Source organism: Molossus molossus, unplaced genomic scaffold (assembly GCF_014108415.1).
Source record: "Molossus molossus isolate mMolMol1 unplaced genomic scaffold, mMolMol1.p scaffold_m16_p_5, whole genome shotgun sequence".
Taxonomy (NCBI): domain Eukaryota; kingdom Metazoa; phylum Chordata; class Mammalia; order Chiroptera; family Molossidae; genus Molossus; species Molossus molossus.
The window spans coordinates 36,601,578-36,621,195 of NW_023425388.1; the positions used below are offsets into that span (position 1 = coordinate 36,601,578).

General features: G+C 40.8%; 1 protein-coding gene across 1 annotated transcript; it reads left to right on the forward strand.

Moving 5' to 3' along the window:
- The first annotated feature begins 4,162 nt into the window (after positions 1-4,162).
- On the forward strand, positions 4,163-18,916 carry LRRIQ4 (leucine rich repeats and IQ motif containing 4). Its single transcript, XM_036243139.1, is given in 6 exon segments — positions 4,163-4,202; positions 4,205-5,184; positions 10,629-10,802; positions 12,875-13,013; positions 14,250-14,446; positions 18,748-18,916. Coding segments are annotated over 6 exon segments (1,683 nt in total). The 3' UTR covers positions 18,901-18,916.
- The last annotated feature ends 702 nt before the right edge of the window (positions 18,917-19,618 follow it).

The window sequence follows — 19,618 nt, forward strand, 5'->3', positions numbered from 1 at the left end:
TGGTGATACATTTTGCTAAATGGATAAGATGCAGTGTTTTGAGTCCATTGAAAGGAAACAAGTCCTGAGAAGCTGCTTCAGATCAATAATTTGGCCACAGTGGGAATGGAAGCATGCCTTCAAGTTGCTTTTCTTTGTTAATCGTCACCTGAGGATATTTTTACATTGATTTTTTTAGATAGAGTTGAAGGGAGGGAGGGGAAGAGAGAGAAAGAGAAACATCGATGTGACAGAGACACATCGATTGGCTGCCTCCCGCAGGACCCTTTGGCTAACACTCTAACCGCTGAGCCATACCGGCCAGGGCTCCAGTTGCTTCTCATAAAAAAGTTTTTCACTGATATTTATATGGAACTTCAGATCAGTTTTAGTTGAAAGGAGACAAAATTTTTTCAAGGGATTTTATAGCTTCCAAAGCAAAGGGTAGTGTGTTACCATTGCATGATTTTCCAGTCCTAGGTCAATTAAAGCTACGTTTAGCTTGTCTGTATTAGAGGAAAAAGAGCTCTCAGGTAAAGTTTTAAGCAAAATCTTGCAATAATTTTAACTAGAAATGTAATCAGAGAGTCACACACCATATTAATCTTAGGACCCAGTTTGTGTGTAGTTAGACATGGAAACATAAGTATCAACACTTGATGTAAATCTGAGGGGGCTGATCACTTTCCTAAATGATTTTCTTGGGAATTAAAGTTACATAAAGAAAGGTTAGCCCTGGCCGGTTTGGTTCAGCGGTTAGAGTGTTGGCCTGTGGACCAAAGGGTCCTGGGTTCGATTGCGACCAAGGGCACGTACCTCTGCAGTTCATCCTGGCCCTGGTTGGGGTCGTGCGGGTGGCAACCAATTGATGTGTCTCTCTCACATCGATGTTTCTTTCTCTCTCTCTCTCTCTCCCTCTCCCTCCCTCCCACTCTGTCTGAAGATAAATGTAAAAAAAAAGAAAGAAAGGAAAAGAAAAGAAAGGCTAATTATTAAACTGTCCAACCCTGGCTCTTTGAAATAATGATGCAACAAGTTGTTCCTCTTAGAAACACCACAGTAATATTGGATTGTAATAAGTTAATTTGACCACATTCAGGTAGCAATTTCTAAGAGAAAAAATAGCCAATAAGGAATCAATCTTCCCCTTTCTTATTTACCGTGGTTGAATTATTGGCAACACTGTCCTGAATCCTGGCTTTACAACCTCCATTTATTTATTTATTATTTTCAATATTATTTGTATTAGTTTTAGGTGTACAGCATAGTGATTAGACAATACAAAGTGTTCCCACAAACTCCTTTTATTAAGTCCACTGATGATATACAATATACATATATATAGCTTTCAGAGGGCCACCAAATTGGTTCCAGACACATATGGGATATCTGATTAAGGTGAGATAATATATATGCACACACTTTCAGACATTCTAGTCAGGTTTCATCATGGAGCAAGATGAATGTTAGGAGAAGTAAGTTCTTTTATGTGTCTGGAAGCCCAGACAAACTGTGTTAACCCTGATCAGGATGCTAGTCCACACAAATTTCCCCCAGATGACTGTAGCAAGGCTGAGAAAGAAAAATCAAGCCTGAAACCTCACACACAAGAAGAATTATTCTAATAAAAACCAGGCTTCTTTGTGAACAAATGATGCTAAAAACCTGTGTGAGGTTGAGTCAAAATCTCTGCTTCTGCTCCGCTTCTGAGACAAGCTCTTTTAGTTATTTAGTTTGTAAGAGAGGAATCATAATGGTGCCTCCTTCTTAGGGTTCTGGTGAGAATTAAATAGGTTCATTTAAGTAAAACCTAGAGCACATAAATGTTCTGTTGTTACTGGACTAAAGGGGTCCATTTGCCCGTGCATATCAATACCCAATAAAAGACGAATAGGAGTTTGCAGCCAGAAAGTAAGGGTTTATTAGCTCAGGAAATGGCGCCAAGCCCAGATCACAGATAAACTAGTGCTCAAAGACCTAGCTCCCAGATGGCTTTCAGGGGAAAAATAATTAATTATGGTGGTTAAAAGAGTTGGGGTCTGGATTCTACCAATTGGTTAAAACCAGGGTAGGGAGTGGTTGATCATTGTCAGCCATGGGATTGTTATGTCTGGTTTCATGACAGTTGAAGTCAAGATGTTACCTGTTTCTGAAGTCAAGATGTCAACAGAACTGAGGCTTTGTTCTTTTTTTAATCCTCACCCGAGGACATTTTTCCATATTTTGTTCAGACAGAGTGGGAGGGAGAGAGAGGAAGAGAGAGAGAAACATCGATGTGAAAGGAACACATCGAGTGGTTGCCACCCGCACAACCAAACCAGGGCCGGGGACAAACTGCAACCAAGGTACGTGCCCTTAGCGGGAACCGAACCCGGGTCTCTCTGGACCACAAGCCGATGCTCTAACCACTGAGCGAAACTGACCAGGGCGAGGCTTTGTTCTTAAGACAGTCTGATGCTGACCAAACTCTGATGTCCTAAGGGTTTAATGATTAAGAAAGGGAATTGATGCCCAGCCTGGTGTGACTCAGTTGGTTAAGCATAGTCCCATGCACCAGGAGATCGCCATTTGATTCGGGTCAGAGCACATGCCTAGGTTTGGGCTCAGTCCTCAGTAGAGGGCATGCAGGAGGCAGCCAATCAATGATGTTTCTCTCTGAAATCAATAAAAACATATTTAAAAAGAAAGAAAGGAGAAAGGGTCATGGCAAAGAAATTGAGTTTCTGTGTGTTACCTGGGGTGTTCATTTTTATTTATGTTATTGCCTCAGTCTGAATACTGTGGAGTATCTAGGAGCCTTCAACCTTTCAGTAGTTTGTATTGAGGAAATTGGAGATTTTATCCTATAGTACTGAACAGTATTCATCTGTCTGATGACCAAATGATTAAAATGCTGGAGACAGCCAGTTTTAGACATAATTTAATCAATAATATATCTTTTTTTTCTTCCTTTAAATAACAGAAACACTATCCCAGAACATTTTTTGAGGCTAGGTATATAGTAACAAGGATCTGAACCTCATATCATTAAATTGCACACAGTGTGGGGCTACAGGGCCTCTGTGCTGGATGAGAGGACCAGTACTCCAACAGGAAAGCCCCCCACCACACAGGCAAGTCAAAGATGCTACAGTTAACCTGGCCACCATTATGTGTCTTCTCTGCCATCTCCCTTAGGCTTTGAGAGAGAGAGAGAGAGAGAGAGAGAGAGAGAGAGAAAATGATCAAGGACTCAGTCTTATGTAATACAATATTAACATCTTAGATTAATAGGATTTATAAATCTAGTAGTCTGCCAGTTTTGTTCTTATTATTCAAGACTGTCTTTTGCATTTTAATATAAATTTTAGAATAAACTTGTTAACTTCGACCAAAAAAGAAAGAAAAAAGCGTGCCGAGGTTTTTATTGGGATTATAGAGCAATTTGGAGAGTATTGGCATCTTCACATTAATGAGTGTTCTAATCCATGGACATGATTTATCTCTACATTTAATTTCTTTCTAGGTTGCAGCTTTAGTTCATTAAGATTCATGACATTATCAAGTGTATTGCTTAGGGATTTAAGCCCTTCCCCCCAGCCAGGCTTAGGGATCTAAGACCATGAGAGGACAGATCTCTCTCTCTGCTTGCAGCCAGCAACCTTCTCTAAAGCCACTGACTTGCCCCAGCCTCATGGGGGAGAACTGGCTGGTGGAGAGAACAGACTCTGCACTTTGAGGCGTCTTCAGCTTCGAGTCCACCCTGCCAGTTCACACATGGCTGTTAAAAGTTTGGCTGGTTTCTCCTTATCCCAGAAGGTCCTTTGTCTATAGCTATGGAAAGCTTGCTTCTCTACCTGTCGGTCACCAAATTTAAAAATGCCAACAATACTTTGCAACTTTCTACATCCTACCTGGAAATAGAATCAAGATAGAAATTGTAAAAAAGGAAATTAGATAATTTTTGTATATATTAGTCAACCTGTTAGGAGAAAGAAGAGTCCGCACTTTAATTCTTCTCCTAACAGGAAACACAAAAGCCTATATTTTATGTTGTGTCATAATGTCAAGCACTATATTTAATCAACTAAAATTTAATTTTATCTCTCTTAAGGATACCAAGTCTGATGGCAGGTAAATCCTGATTTTTTTTTTCTTTTCACGGTATTCCAGATTTTGAATATTTGAATTTTCCATCAAAATAATGTCAAATGACAACATAAAATCAGTAGAACATTCAGATAAGAATACATCAGAAATATGATCCATAGCAAATCTGATAGAACATTTTTCATTGACGCTGCTAATCGGAATTTGGCTACTGTTCCATTGGAGGTTTTAGAATTAAGAGAATTAGAAGAAGTGCATCTGGAAAATAACCAGATCGAAGAAATCCCCCCGGATATTCAATACTTAAAGAATGTCAAAATCCTCTACCTGAACAAAAACAAACTGAGCAGGCTGTGCCCCCAGCTGGGAAAACTGAGCAACCTGGAGGGCCTGGACCTGAGCGACAACCCCCTCCTCCCCTCCTCGCTTCTGGTGCTGGGCTGCAACCGCAGCCTGCGCCAGCTCCGCCTCTACCGCACCTGCCTGCGGGAGTTCCCCGTGGAGATCTGTAAGCTCCTTCACCACCTCGAGCTGCTCGGACTGACCGGAAACTACCTGAAAACTCTGCCCATGGAAATCGTGAACCAGACCAAACTGAGGGAGCTCTACCTGAAGCAAAACCAATTTGACGTTTTCCCGCAAGAGCTCTGTGTTCTCTACAACCTGGAGATCATTGACCTGGATGAGAACCAACTGACGGTCCTCCCAGAAGAGATCGGGAACCTGACCAGGCTGCACAAGTTCTATGTGGCTCATAACGGCCTGCACTTTCTCCCCGAGTCTCTGGGCCACTGTAGCAAACTGTCGGTGCTGGATTTATCCTACAACAGCCTCCACTCCATCCCACACTCCCTGGAGGGGCTCTCGGAGATGACGGAGATTGGGCTGAGCGGGAACCCCCTGGAGAAGGTGCCGCGCCTCGTCTGCAGGTGGACCTCGCTGCAACTGCTCTACCTGTGCGGTGCCGGCCTGCACGGGCTGCGGCGCTCCTTCCGACGGCTGGTCAACCTGCGCTTCCTGGACCTCAGTCAGAATCATCTGGAAAGCTTTCCGAGGCAGATCTGTGCGCTGAAGAACCTGGAGATCCTGGCGCTGGACGATAATAAAATACGGCAGGTACTGACTCTCTTCCTGGCTGTCACTATGCTCTTATCAAGGGCCCTCCCTGCCCTAACTCGGTGCGGTTCTGTGTCTAAGCATCGGCAAATCTGAATTGACGATATGGGCAAGAATCCAGGGTTAACAAATATATCCAACAAGGTGATCATTTCTATTACTCCTCTCCCCACGAATAACAATATTAATCATAAGTAGTAGCTCGTGTTTATTTACGGTATGTCACTGGGCAAAGTGTGTTACATGGAATATCTCATTTAATCCTCACAAATACTTTTTTTTACAAGAATTTTTGACGTGGATAATATCCTCAGTGACACGAGGAAAAGGAGGCACAGGGAGCTTCACTGACTTGCCAAGGCCACACACCTGTGAGTGATGGAGGCAGGCATCCCACTCAGGGCAGCCGGGCTCCAGGGTCTATATTCTTAACAAAGACCACCTCCTACCGGGATTTCCTTAAACACATTTTTCTGACACATACAACCTTAGGCCTTAATGTTCCATTCATGGGAAACTTCAAAAACAGCTTAATCCCTAAAGAAACTTTCCCCCATGTGTGCAGAGTGGCCTGCTCAGAAATGTTCATTATAGCATTGTTGATAATCATGAAATGATGGGAATCACTCTAAATGTCAGTCAGTAGAGGAATGAGCAAGTAAACTGTGGTATATTTTTAAAATGGAAAACTATACAAAAATGTAAGGGAACTGGAACTATAGGTGCCAATGTGGATAAATCTCCAAATTGTAATGTTTATTAACAAGCAAAACACCAAATTGTAGAACCCTATGATGCCACTCATAAAATTTTTAATCACACAAAAATACAGAAACGCCCATCACATTTTATGGATATTTATACATGTCATACAAGTATAAAAATATGGACTAGAAAAAACTCACTACATTTCTTATAATGGCTGTCTCTGGGAAGAGGGAGGTAGTCAAGCAAATGAAGAGGGTATTGTAGAGGAACTCAACTTTAATTGCAGTATTATATTGTGTTTATTAACAAAAGATTTGGCAGTGGATACACCTGTATTTGTTTATTATTATCATTTTTTAAGATTTAAAAGTGGCCCTGGCCAATTTGGTTCAGAGATTAGAGCAATGGCCGTAGGACTAAAGAGTCACTGGTTCAATTCTGGTCAAGGGCACGTACCTTGGTTGTGGTTCGGTTCCCAGCCCTGGTAGGGGTTGCGGTGGAGGCAGCCAATCAATGTGTCTCTCTCACATCCACATTTCTCTCTCTCCCTCTCCCCCTCTCTCCCTCTCCCCCTTCCTCCCTCCCTCCCACTTTATCTGAAGATAAATGGAAAAATATCCTCAGGTGAGGATTTAAAAACAAACAAACAAATATTTTAAAATGTAAAAGAACAGATTTCTTTGAAAAGCAAAAAACAACTGTAGAGGGAGAAAAAGGAATATTTGGAATTCAACACCTAACCAAATAATAGGTCTGACTTTCCTGGCCTTGGACACCAGTCTCGTGTTCCCCATACATTATAAAAGTCCTAGGCCAAAATGGTGTTGTTGTTATTTCATCTTCTACTCAATTTTTAATTTCCAAAACCTAGGAATGGTAGTTTGTTTTCCTAATTATCGTAGAGTTTTAAAGCTGCCTTTCAGGAAGTAAATATTTTGATAGTAACTTTAAGATTTCGGAAGAGAATCAGGGATTTAATCTCTATTTAAGTAGCAACCCGCCTTGGAGGATTTTAGATGTTCCAGGAGAGGCCCTATGCCCATCCCCCCAACTATTCCACCACTGACAGAAGAAACTCCTTTATAGTGGATAAAACCTGTCCTTCCACATTTGGAGTGAAAGGCTCAAGATATAATGTGCCCCTGGGAAAAGTAACGTAAAGCATTGACTTAATTCCTAATCCTTTCGATACCTAATCCTTTCCTGTGAGATGATTTAAGAGATCAGGGTAGAGGGAATCACACATGGGTGGCTCTTTAACAAAGATAAACCTCATCCAATACCAAATGTTACCATAAGTCAACTGCACTGAAATGTGGATATGTTCAATATTATTTCAAACATGCAGTTCTCTGTGTTCCATTCTTATGACAGTGTTTGTTTTTGTCTTCTCGGTTTCCTGTGTAACTTCTCAATGCTTTTCTGTCCTCAATGACACATGGCCTTTAAACCTGCTCCTTATCTTATCTCTCTTATCCCAAAGATGTACCTGATGGGTTTCTGGCTTTTGAAGTCTGCCTAGTAGCTTTTTTTTGCCTAGGTAGATAGATGCAAAAATAGCTGACTTACACCATGTATGTAGATGGATTTTATTTGTATGATACATTCCTATTAGGGGAGAAAACCCATTCTCTTTTTTCTTTGTTTGTTTGTTTGTTTGTTTGTTTGTTTGTTTGTTTTAAAGAGAGAGGAAAGGAAAGGGAGAAAGAGATAGAAACATCCATGAGAGAGAACATCAATTGGCTGCCTCCTGCATGCCCCCCACTGGGGATCGGGTCCACAACCTGGGCATGTGCCCTGACTGGGAATCGAACCTCTTGGTGCATGGGTCAATGCTCAGCCACTGAGCCACACCAGCTGGGCAAGAGAAAACCCATTCTCAAAGTGGTTATAGCTCAGTTATTATGTCAGCAGTAATTGTCCTCATTTGATGCTGTGTAGGTTTTCTGTACATCCAGATTTACTTCCACTATAGTTTAATATGACTATGATGGAATTAATTATGGATCTTGAATATTCTGGGGGAAAAACCCTTTAAACATTTAATGTGCTTTGAAAAAAAAAAGCTAAACCTGTGAGCTAAGTAAATAGCAATAAGAGTGAAATTACTAGGTTATAATGAGGTAGTTAGATTGAAAATCTTTTCTCATTATTTTGCACTGCACTGAATGTAGGTGCTTTATATTGAAGGTATGTAAGTGCCCAAGAAGAATTTTGAAATAGCTAGGAAGGAAAGCTTAAACATCAGTTTCTCTGGAGATTGATTGACTGGTTCTGATTTTTTAAATTAAGTAAATAAAGCTGTAAACATATATAGCATGCTTAGAAAAATTAGCCCTCACCCTATACAATAAAAAGAAAAATGTCTTTCCAGGCGTGTGAGACTTTTATTGACAGGTCATCTCCGCAAGGGGCTTTCTTTTGACCTATTCACCAATTATTTATCCATTTCACCCATCTATAGGGAGGTCTGGGCTACACTGAACTATGAAAGCAGAGTGGCAGTGTAGGGAGCCCGGGAAGAAAGCCCACGAGCTAAAGCAGGGAACTGTGAGCAAGGATTTTCTATTTAGGAATAAAGAAATAAAGCTAGATAAAGGAGCAATGGTTTAAAGTGAGTTAAGAAGCTGTTGAGATATATAGCTGGGCTTTTTTTTTTTTCCTACAAGAAAATTGGCATCTCTGTAACATAATCAATAGGTGAGTGTGTTACATTTTAAGAATGAGACTTTTCTATGTGGTTCTAGAGGGCCAGAAAGACCAATAGGTAGACATAATAGTGACATAGATTTTGGCCTGACAAAAGAAGAAAATCTGGTGAGTAGAGGTCTCCATCCATGGTAGTGAGCTTCTCATTCTAGGTCCTAGAGGACATGGTGTTTAACTATGGGCTGGATGGTTACCTATGAAATGCATTCAACCACCGTATTAGAGAGTTAGAATAGAGAGCCTTCCAACCCTGAGAGTCTGTGAGTCTGTGAAATGCCTAGTTAAAACCTGCACACAAGCATCAGTATTCATTGGAGGGAAGAAATAGAACGAGAGAATAGTCTTCATTTGTGTCCAACTGAGATCTCAACTAAAGTTTCAAAGTTGCCAGGTTACAACCATAAAAAGGAATGAAATCTTACTATTTGCGACAGCATAGATGGACCTAGAAGGTATCATGCTAAGTGAAATATGTCACACAGAAAAAGAAAAATACTGTGTGGTTTCATTTATATGTGGAATCTAAAGAGCAAAATAAATGAACAAACAAAATAGAAACAGACTCATAGATTACAGAGATCAGACTGGGGGGTATCAGAGGAGAAGAGGGTTGGGGGGCTGGGTGAAAAAGATGAAGGAATTAAGAACTACAAATTGGTAGTTACAGAATAATCACAGGGATGTAAATTACAGCATAGGGAATATAGTCAATAATATTGTCAAAATTTTGTACAGTGACGGGTGGGTACTTGAAATATTGGAGGGACCACTTTGTAAAGTACATGATTATCTAGCCACTATGCTATACTTCTGAAACCAATACAGAATAATACTGAATGTTTAAAAAATGTATAAGTGCAGTTGCAGCTACAGGGCTGTTTGATGCCACCACGCCATTGTGCACACTTGGACTTGTGTATTGTACAAACTGTATATGGCAGCCCTGTCCAGACACTCTATTTCCTGATAAAAAGATAATAGGACTTGTAAAAAAAATTGCTGAGTTAAAGTCTTTTAGGGTGAGAGGTCATGCCACTAAATTTATCAGTTCTAATAACCGGATTAGTTATTAATATTATAATTACAATATTACACTAATAACTTTAGTTCTTTTTCTTTTAGTAGTGTCAAGCATTTGCTACACTACAGTTCAAAAATTTCTAATAAAGGTTAAAAATTGCTCCAATTTAAAGCAGTGCATAAGAGTGAACGGCAGAGAGGCTTAGGGAAAACGTGAAGCTCTGCAACTATAATGACTATATATGTGCAAACTTGTCATAAGTAGGAATTGCTAAATTACTTTATTTTTCATATAACAATGTCTCAAAACTTTTTTTTTATCCTCACCCGAGGACATTTTTCCATCCTTTGTACAGACAGAGCGGGAGGTAGAGAGAGGAAGAGAGAGAGAGAGAGAAACATCGATGTGAAAGGGACACATCAAGTGTCTGCCTCCTGCACGACCAACCAGGGCCGGGGACAAACTGCAATTGAGGTACATGCCCTTAGCGGGAACCGAACCCGGGTCTCTCCAGACCGCAGGCAGATGCTCTAACCGCTGAGCCAAACCGGCCAGGGCCAATGTCTCAAAACTTTTTAAAAGCCCAATTTCATTTTCTTTTTTTTTAAATTGGTTTTGTAGAGGAAGGGAGAGGAAGAAATAGAAACATCAGTGAGAAAGAAACATTGATTGGCTGCCTCCTGCACGCCCTCTACTGGGGATTGAACCTGAAACCTAGCATGTGCCCTGACCAGGAATCGAACCTGGGACCTCTTGGTGCATGGGTCCGTGCTCAATCACTGAGCCTCACAGGTCAGGCACCAATTTATTGCAGGTTCGATTCCAAGTTAGGGCACACACCTAGGTTGCAGCTTTAATCCTCAGTCGGGGCGCATGCAGGAGGCAGCTGATCAATGTTTCTTTCTCACATCATTGTTTCTCTCTCTCTCTAAAATCCATAAACATATCCTCAGGTTAGGATAAAAAAAATCTCGACCTGAAACATATCTTTTTGGAATACTTCTAGTTACCTTCAGACTTCTGCTTACTTTCAAAACTGAAGATGCTGGGACTAAGCGGGAATCAGTTCTTTACATTTCCAGAAGAAATCTTTTCTTTAGAGTCTTTAGAGAAATTGTACATTGGGCAAGATCAAGGAGCCAAGTTCACCTGTGTGCCAGATCACATTGGGAAACTACAGGTAAGTCTCCCCAAATGAGCAGGCAAAGAAGAACAAACCTACTGATTTCTTAAATTGGCCGATATTGAGAAAACATGGCCGTGTTCCCACAGGCTGTGTGTGGAATCAACCATACTAGGTTTCCAGCTCCAAACAAGTGGTCATTATCATACTTTGAGCCTTCCACGGTCTTGCTGAGCCACCCACAGATTTATAACTAAAGAACATCTTATTGTGATTGCTATTGGGTATGCCATGCCATGCTCCTTTCCACTGTGTGGCTTGGAATGTTTTATTTGCAGAAATTGAGCCATACTGCTTTTCATTTACTTTCCATTTTTTGTAAATTGCTCCTGAAAGTGCTACTATTTTGAGGTTAAAGTATCATACAGATGACATGGCCAGGAGCCGCATTTTGGATGGGGCAATAGACCTCCCAAACTCCATGATGGAATGCAAATCGTGGTCTATTTTATTGTGGCACCAGGTTCCCAGAGGATGGGTTCACAGCACTGTGCTAAATCCTACAAAGCAACAAGATAACTTCAATGTAGCCATACCAGTTTATCTTTATCTATATGCATACTTTAAAGAATCTTGTTATTTTCTTTTCATGTACCTGGTACTGCACTCCTTTTTATTTTTCTTTAACTCATTTTTTTTTTTTTTTAATCCTCACCCGAGGACATTTTTCCATTTTTTGTTCAGGTAGAGTAGGAGGGAGAGAGAGGAACAGAGAGAGAGAGAAACATCGACGTGAAAGGAACACATCGAGTGGCTGCCACCCGCACAACCGACCAGGGCCGGGGACAAACTGCAACTGAGGTATGTGCCATTAGCGGGAACCGAACCCGGGTCTCTCAGGACCGCAGGCCGATGCTCTAACCGCTGAACCAAACCGGCCAGGGCTTTAACTCATTTTTATTGTTGAATGTATTACAGATGTTTCTCCCTTTTTTCCCCACTAACCGCCTCCTCCCCAATCCCAACCCCCTCCTGCCTTCCCCACACTATTGTCGGTGTCCATTGGTTATGCATATATGCATAGAAATTTTTTGGTTTATCTGATCCCGCCCTCCCTCCTCCCTTCCCTTTGAGGTTCATCAGTCTAACAACCAATTTGTACTTCTTAATTTCTTCATCTTTTTCACCCATCCCTCCAGCCTCCACCCATCTGGCAAGCAACAATAACTCTGAATCTATGAGTCTGTTTCTATTCTGTTTGTTCATATTGTTTGTAGATTCAATTGTTGATAGATAATGTATTAATTGCCATTTTATTGTTCATATTTTTTGTTGTACTTCACCTTCAAGAAGACCCTTCAACATTTCGTGCAATACTGGTCTGGTGGTGATGAATTCCTTTAGCTTTTTCTTGTCTGGGAAACTATTGATAGGTCCATTGAATATAAATGATAGCTTTGCAGGATAGAGTAATCTTGGTTGTAGGGGTACTGCACTCTTAATACTGATAAGTAGGTATGGGCCACTACTTTATCACGGTCACAGAACTGAGCGATGGTAGGTATAGCACAGACACTTCTCACCTGTGACACAGGGTTCTCATTCCTAATTCTCCATTCCTTTGCCCTGTGTTCTTAAAATTCTGCTCTTCATCTTGTTTCTTGTACATACCATGCCACACTCTCTAAAATCTTAGGGTGAAATACAAGTTTTTACAAAGTGAATTTGAAAGTAGTTAACCTATTATCTGTACCTTTGGCTACTTCCACTTGGGCAATGTTGGATTGATATTTGAGGAAATTATACTTCTGAGGCAACTGCCACAGATCACTAGCTATTGAAAGGGAGCAAGTGATGTGTATAGTAAATGATCCAAATTATTTTCCCATAAAGTTCTTGTGAATAAACACTAGGCTCCTGTGCTCTATTTTCCCTACATAAATGGGAACCACCTCATGGCTTAACTCAAAAGTAACTTTTTGATGATGGTCCTTTAAATGTTTTTTCCCCTTGACTTCAATGCTTAATAACCTTCAATGAATGAGCATGGGAACTCGCAGGTGATCTTAGTTATTATAATTTATTTTTCAATGTAAGGATCATTATGGTGTACTATCATATTGTTTCAGAACCTCAAAGAGCTGCATGTAGAGAACAACCATCTGGAGTACTTGCCAGTCGCCTTGGGGTCGATGCCTCACCTGGAAATTCTTGATTGCCGCCACAATCTGCTTAAGCAACTTCCAGATGCCATCTGCCAAGCACAAGGTGGGGAATCTGAGTAGGTCCACGGCCTAGTAGAGTTTGAGGCCAGCGTTTCCCTTGATGAAGGCTTCTTTGCTTTACTAAAGACCAATCTCAGTGTTTAGAGAACTCGGCCCTACCCCCTTACCTCCTTGTAGGGCTCACTAACCATATGAGGAAGATCAGTTGCCTGACTAGCACAGCTCGGAGCCTCACAAAGGCAGGTTCTTTATGGGGACTTGAAAAAGAAAAGTGAACAGCAACTACTAAGGAAATTAGCCTTCATCCATATAGTCATTATACCACCAACAATACTTTACTGAGTACCTACTACGTGCCAGAATGAGTTGGGGGTCCTGCAGTAAATTCACATTAGGTCACTAAGTCACAAAGGACAGAAAAAATGCTGACTCAGAATGATGAAATCAGCAAGCAGGGAGGGGGGCTTTTGGAGCTACATGATTGACATTAAAAATCATGAATGATTCATATTTATTTATTCATTTTTAATCCTCACCCAAGGATATTTTTCTATTTATCTTCAGATAGAGTGGGAGGGAGAGAGAGACACACACACATCAAAATGAAAGGGACACATCGAATGGTTGCCACCTGCACGACCCAATCAGGGCTGGGGCCAAACTGCAACCAAGGTATGTGCCCTTAGCGGGAACCGAACCCGGGTCTCTCTGGTCCACGGGTTGACACTCTAACCACTGAGCCAAACCAGCCAACGCTGTTTTTACTTTTGTTTTTTTTTTAAAGAGAAATCCCTGTTTCTGTTTGTTTTGTTAATCCTCACCGGAGGATGTTTTTTCATTAATTTTTAGAGAAAGTGGAGGGGTGAGGGGAGAAAGAAACATCAATGTGAAAGAGACACATCAATCGGTTGCCTCCCACACAGGCTGGAGATTGAACCTGCAACCCTTTGATCCTCAGGCTGATGCTCTGACCGCTGAAGCAAACCAGCCAGGACCTGATTGTACATTTTTTATCCTGTCCTTGGTCCCTGGAGGAATGAAACATTCTCAAAATGTTTTAGTGTGTACTATTTTCCTGCCTCTAATACTAATTACGCTAGCTCTAACAACTCGGCGTTGTTTTAAAGACGAGAACTTGGGTTTACCTCATCAAATCTGATGTGTTTTTTTGACATGGCACAGTAGGAAACAAACATTTCAAAGTGACTGGACTAAAGAATTCACATTTCAATCTTGCCTGTTTTTAACATAAATTTGTCATTTTTGAAAACTGTTTCAGCTTTGAAAGAATTACTGCTTGAGGACAACTTGCTCACTCAACTTCCGGAGAGTTTAGACTGTCTAGTGAATCTGAAGGTTCTGACACTGATGGACAATCCCTTGGAAGAACCCCCAATAGAAGTGTACACCGAAGGCAAAGAGGCTATATACACATACCTTCAGGAGAAAAGAAATATGAAAATAACGGCAACAAAGGTAAAATCAGCAAAAGTTCATAGTTGCTTTGGAGAGGGGTTAGTGTTAAACATACTATAGATTATCCAGTGGGTAGAGACTCTTATTTACTTACCCAGGGCTAATCGAGAGAATTTTTAACATCATCCTAGAATTTTTGTCTTTTATGTTCCTTATCTCCTTGTCAGATAAGAAGCCAACAATCAGGCAAAAGAACCCGAAATTTTAAATTCTAAAACTATCTACAATTCTTAGGCTGTTCACTGGAGTGAAAAGGTGATGTTAACAAAGTCAGTAAGACAAGGCTGGAAAATTAGAAATGAAAGCAGTTGTGGAGCAGAGGTCTAGGACGGAGGTCTGCTCTGCCACTAACTAGGATCAAAGGACGAAGAGCCCTGTCACTCTCCTTGCCCACCAACCTCATGGAGACATAGGATACCCCAGACAGACCAGGAGTGTGTCCACTTCAGTCATTATTCAGTTTCTTTTTTTTTTTTTTTCCATTAATCCTTACCTGAGGGTATTTTTCCATTGATATTTTTCGTTCAGATAGAGTGGGAAGGAGAGAGAGGAAGAGAGAGGGAAACATCGACGTGAAAGGGACACATCGAATGGCTGCCTCCAGCACGACCCAACCAGGGCCAGGGACAAACTATAACCGAGGTGTGTGCCCTTAGCAGGGACTGAACCCGGGTCTCTCTGGACCGCAGGCCGACGCTCTGACCGCTGAGCCAAACCAGCCAGGGCTCCACTGATATTTTTTAGATAGAGTGGAAGAAAGGGAGGGAGAGATAAAGATAAAGATAAAGATAAACATCAATGTGAGAGACACATTGACTGGTTGCCTCCTGACTGGGGCTAGGGATCAAAACTGCAACTCAGGCATGTGCCCTTCCTTGACCGGGAATCTGACCTGCGACCCTTCAGTCCAAGGACCAACACTCTAACTGCTGAGCCAAACTGGCCAGGGCAATATTCGGTATTATTTATTCAACTGGCCCAAGCCCCCATCTTCTCACACTTCTACTTCTATACCTGCTCCCCCTAAAACATATCTTCTGCTCAGCAGTCAGACTGATGCAGTCAAAACCTAGGTTGATCAGCCCTCTGCTGCTGAAATTGACCATTTTCCCTGACATTAAACTCATAGATAATATAACCTATCAAAACCACATAACTTTAATAAATCAAAGTAATACCTGAGCTACAACATAAAGGGAAAAAAAAGTAATTTATATTAAAATATTTATTTTAATATGCATATACTCAGGAATGTTTGGAAGAATAAAAATAATTTTTTTGGATACTTTCTAAAAGAATTTTGAAAAACCACATGCCCTCTTGCACATTTTCCAAACTGGTATTTACATTTTTTTGCTACTAAGTTTAAATCATTGCAAAGCATTTACTTTCCAGTGAATTTTAAATATTGACATTTTCAAATAGAACTCTTAGATCAATATTTTAAATGTATCCAATGGAATCTAAATATTATTTTGATTTGATATATTAGTCAACATCAATTTACAAAATACTTGAACAGGTTCTTATAGGCATTTCTTCTTGAACATGTATTTTCATCTTAGAATCAATCTTAATGTTTTATGTGATATACATTTTATTAATCATATATAATTTTAAGTCATTTATAGATCACCTCTCATACTTCTGGGCAATAAAAATATTTATATAAATTAAATTTTTTTCTGTGACTACAGGGTTTTTATTGTTCTGGAATATTACATTTTATTAGTCATATTATAATTGTTGGTATTATAATTGTGGTATAAAATTGACCACAACAATATAACATCTATTACAAATTTTGATGTTCAATTATTTGACCTATAGGATTTTTGTGAAATACGTGTACAAATGAGAGAAACTATTTTACATAGTTTATGTATCCTTGCATAAATATTACTTACTGCTAGAATGAAACAGGGCTTGGCATCAGTACTGTGCCTGTTTTTTGTTTAACAGATGAAGTGCTGAGAAACCTTGTTTCCATAAATAAGTTGATAAAAATGGAAGACCTGTTTTTTTTTGCCTACATTTTTTTTTAAATGGCAATGCCTTACATATCTCTTGAACTTTTCCCAGATTTATACCCCTCAAAATCAGATAGCAGGCTCTTAGCAGACAACTTTCTTGAAGGCAGAGTTAGAAAGCAAAAGAATTGGTAACCCTGTCCTTAGAGTCAACATTAGTAATACTATTTTGAATTGTCCCTTTTTCTGGTGTCCCAGACGTTTCTGAAGTCCAGGGCAACACACCCTAGTCAGGTGGATGAGAGGTGTGCCAGAGACGCAGCTGTTCCTAGGCAGATACATTTTAGGAAAGGGTGCATATGGGTGAACTTTTGGAAACCGATTGCCTCCAAACTTTTGAAGCCTGCACAGCCTTGGACAGTGTGTGTCACACAGTTGAAGACTGCTAAGTCTTAAGACATCAAAAAACCCTGTAAATTTCCAGAATGCCTCTAGAGGGCAGTACCATCCCCTGGAAAATCACCACCCTAACTGCTGCTTTCACTCCCCATCTCATCTTTCCCATTTTTGTTTGACTTGAGTCACAAACAGGATCCTTGGTATGTTTCCAAAGTCCCAGCATGCTCCTACCTCAGCGCTGTAACACTGGTTCCTCCTGCCCAGAGATAATTCCCCCGGATATGAACAAGACTCTGCCCTCACTTAGTTGAGTCTCTGCTCCAAGGATCCTCATACATGCCCTCCATCCGCCTTATATAAAACAGCATACCCCCACTTAACGTATTCATTCATTTATTCAACAAATGTTCATTGAGCTTCTACTATGTGCCAGGCACTGTTCTAGGCACTGGAAATACATCAGTGAACAAAACATAAATATTGCTGTCCTCATATTGCTTAAAGTCCAGTGTGATGGGAATAAAGATATAAAATATAAAACCTGAGATTATATATATGGTGTTAGGAAGTGATAAGTGGTGTTGGAAAAAGTACAAGCTAAGGGGAACTGAGATTACCAGAAGCTGTGTGTGTTTGTGCTGTGGGATTTCAATTTAAACGAGATGGTCATGGTAGGCCTCCCTGAAAAAATGCCTGCCTCAGTTAGCTCAGGCGACCGTAACAACAAAGTATAATCTAGGTGGCGCAAACAACAGAAATTCATTTTCTTGCATGGATGCTAACGGTTAGAAGTCTACTTACTACTAGAGGAAGGATGTTCCTGAGAAGGTGGGAGGGAAATAGGATCAAGGGAGGAGACAAGGGAGGGTTGGCTGCAGGTTGGCGGGCATAGGAAGTCTGGTAACAAATTCCCCTTGCTGGGCGCTGTCATTTCCAGGGCACTGAACACCATGTCTGATTATACATTCGTGTGTTTATTGTTTTGGTTTGTTTTGTTTTTATCCTCACCTGTGGATATTTTTTTTCATTGATTGTCAGATAGAATGGGAAGAAGGGGGCGAGAGAGAGAAACATCAATGTGAGAGAGACACATCGACTGGTTGCCCCCTGCACAACCCCAACCAGGGCCAGGGAACGAACTGTAATCGAGGTGCATGCCCTTGGCTGGAATTGAACCCGTGACTCTTTGGTCCACGGGCCAATGCCCTGGTTAGACTTGAGTCAATCCAGCCAGGGCCATGTATTCATTGTTTATTGGCTCCTCCCCTCACTGGAATGTGAGCTCCACAAAGTCAGTGACAATAGTATTTAACTGCTGTTTCCCCAAGGTTTACAACAGTGCTTGGCACATAAAAGTACTCAATACTTAGCCCTGGCCGGTTTGGCTCAGCGGTTAGAGCGTCGGCCTGCAGTCCTGAGAGACCCAGGTTCGGTTCCTGCTAAGGGCGCGTACCTCGGTTGCAGTTTGTCCCCCGCCCTGGTTGGTCGTGCGGGTGGCAGCCACTCGATGTGTCCCTTTCACATCGATGTTTCTCTCTCTCTCTCTGTTCCTCTCTCTCCCTCCCACTCTATCTGAACAAAAAAATGGGAAAATGTCCTCAGGTGAGGATAAAAAAAAAAAAGGAAAAAGTACTCAATACTTAAAAAATAAGCTCTGGCCGGTTTGGCTCAGCGGTTGGAGCATTGGCCTGTGGACCGGAGAGTCCTGGGTTCGGTTCCCGCTAGGGGCAAGTACCAAAAGAAAATAAATAAATAAATAAATAAAAATTAAAAATTCCTGGATGATCGGCCAATTCAGAAAGAGAGAAAATAAGGTTTAGAGTTTTAATTCCATTCCATTCTTCACATCTTTAAAACCACATGTCAGAACAAGGAGATGCAACCCTCCCCCGTGATACCAGCTGATGCCGTTTGGGTTTCTCTTGTTTTCAGATCCAGACATGGTGGCGCGGAATTATGGTGCGGAAAGGATTGGGGAGATTTGGTGAATTACTGAAAGTGCGAAAGAAAGGAAAGAATTCTCCAAAAGCTAAGAAAGGAAACAAGGATGCAAAAGGAAAACCTGCAAAAGAAAAGAAGAAATAATTTTGTATATTAATGACTCGAGGTAATGAACCCTGATGATTAAGAAGGAAAAATATATAGGAGTTAGATGCCCACCACACTAACATTTATAGAATTATGGTTACGTGTAAAAATAAAGATTCTTATTTTTACTGAAATATTTATGATAAGATATGAAGCCTGGTAATTTTTCAGATTATCAGGGAGAAGTAAGTATGAGGGATCCAAATGAAACAAGATTGGCTATAAGCTGATAATTGCAGAAGCATCTGATAAGTATGTAGAGGTTCAGTATAGTATTCCATCTGCTTTTAAAAACTTAAAAAAATTTTTTTTCTTTATTGATTTTAGAGAGAGAGGAAGGGAGAGGGAGAGAGAGAAACATCGATGAGAAAGAAACTCTATTTGCTGCCTCCTGTATGCCCCCCACTGGGAATTTGGCCCACAACCTGGGCATGTTCTCTGACTAGGAATCAGACCTGCGACCTCTTATCACCTCACACCTGCCGCCATCAACAAATCATCAAACAAGTGTTGGTGAGGATGTAGAGAAAAGGGGACTCTAGTGCACTGCTGGTGGGAATGCAGACTGGTGCAGCCACTATGGAAAACAATATGGTGTTACCTCAAAAAATTAAAAATTGAACTTCCATTTGACCCAGTGATCCCGCTTCTAGGAATATACCCTAAGAAGCCTGAAACACCAATCAGAAAGAATATATGTACCCCCATGTTCATA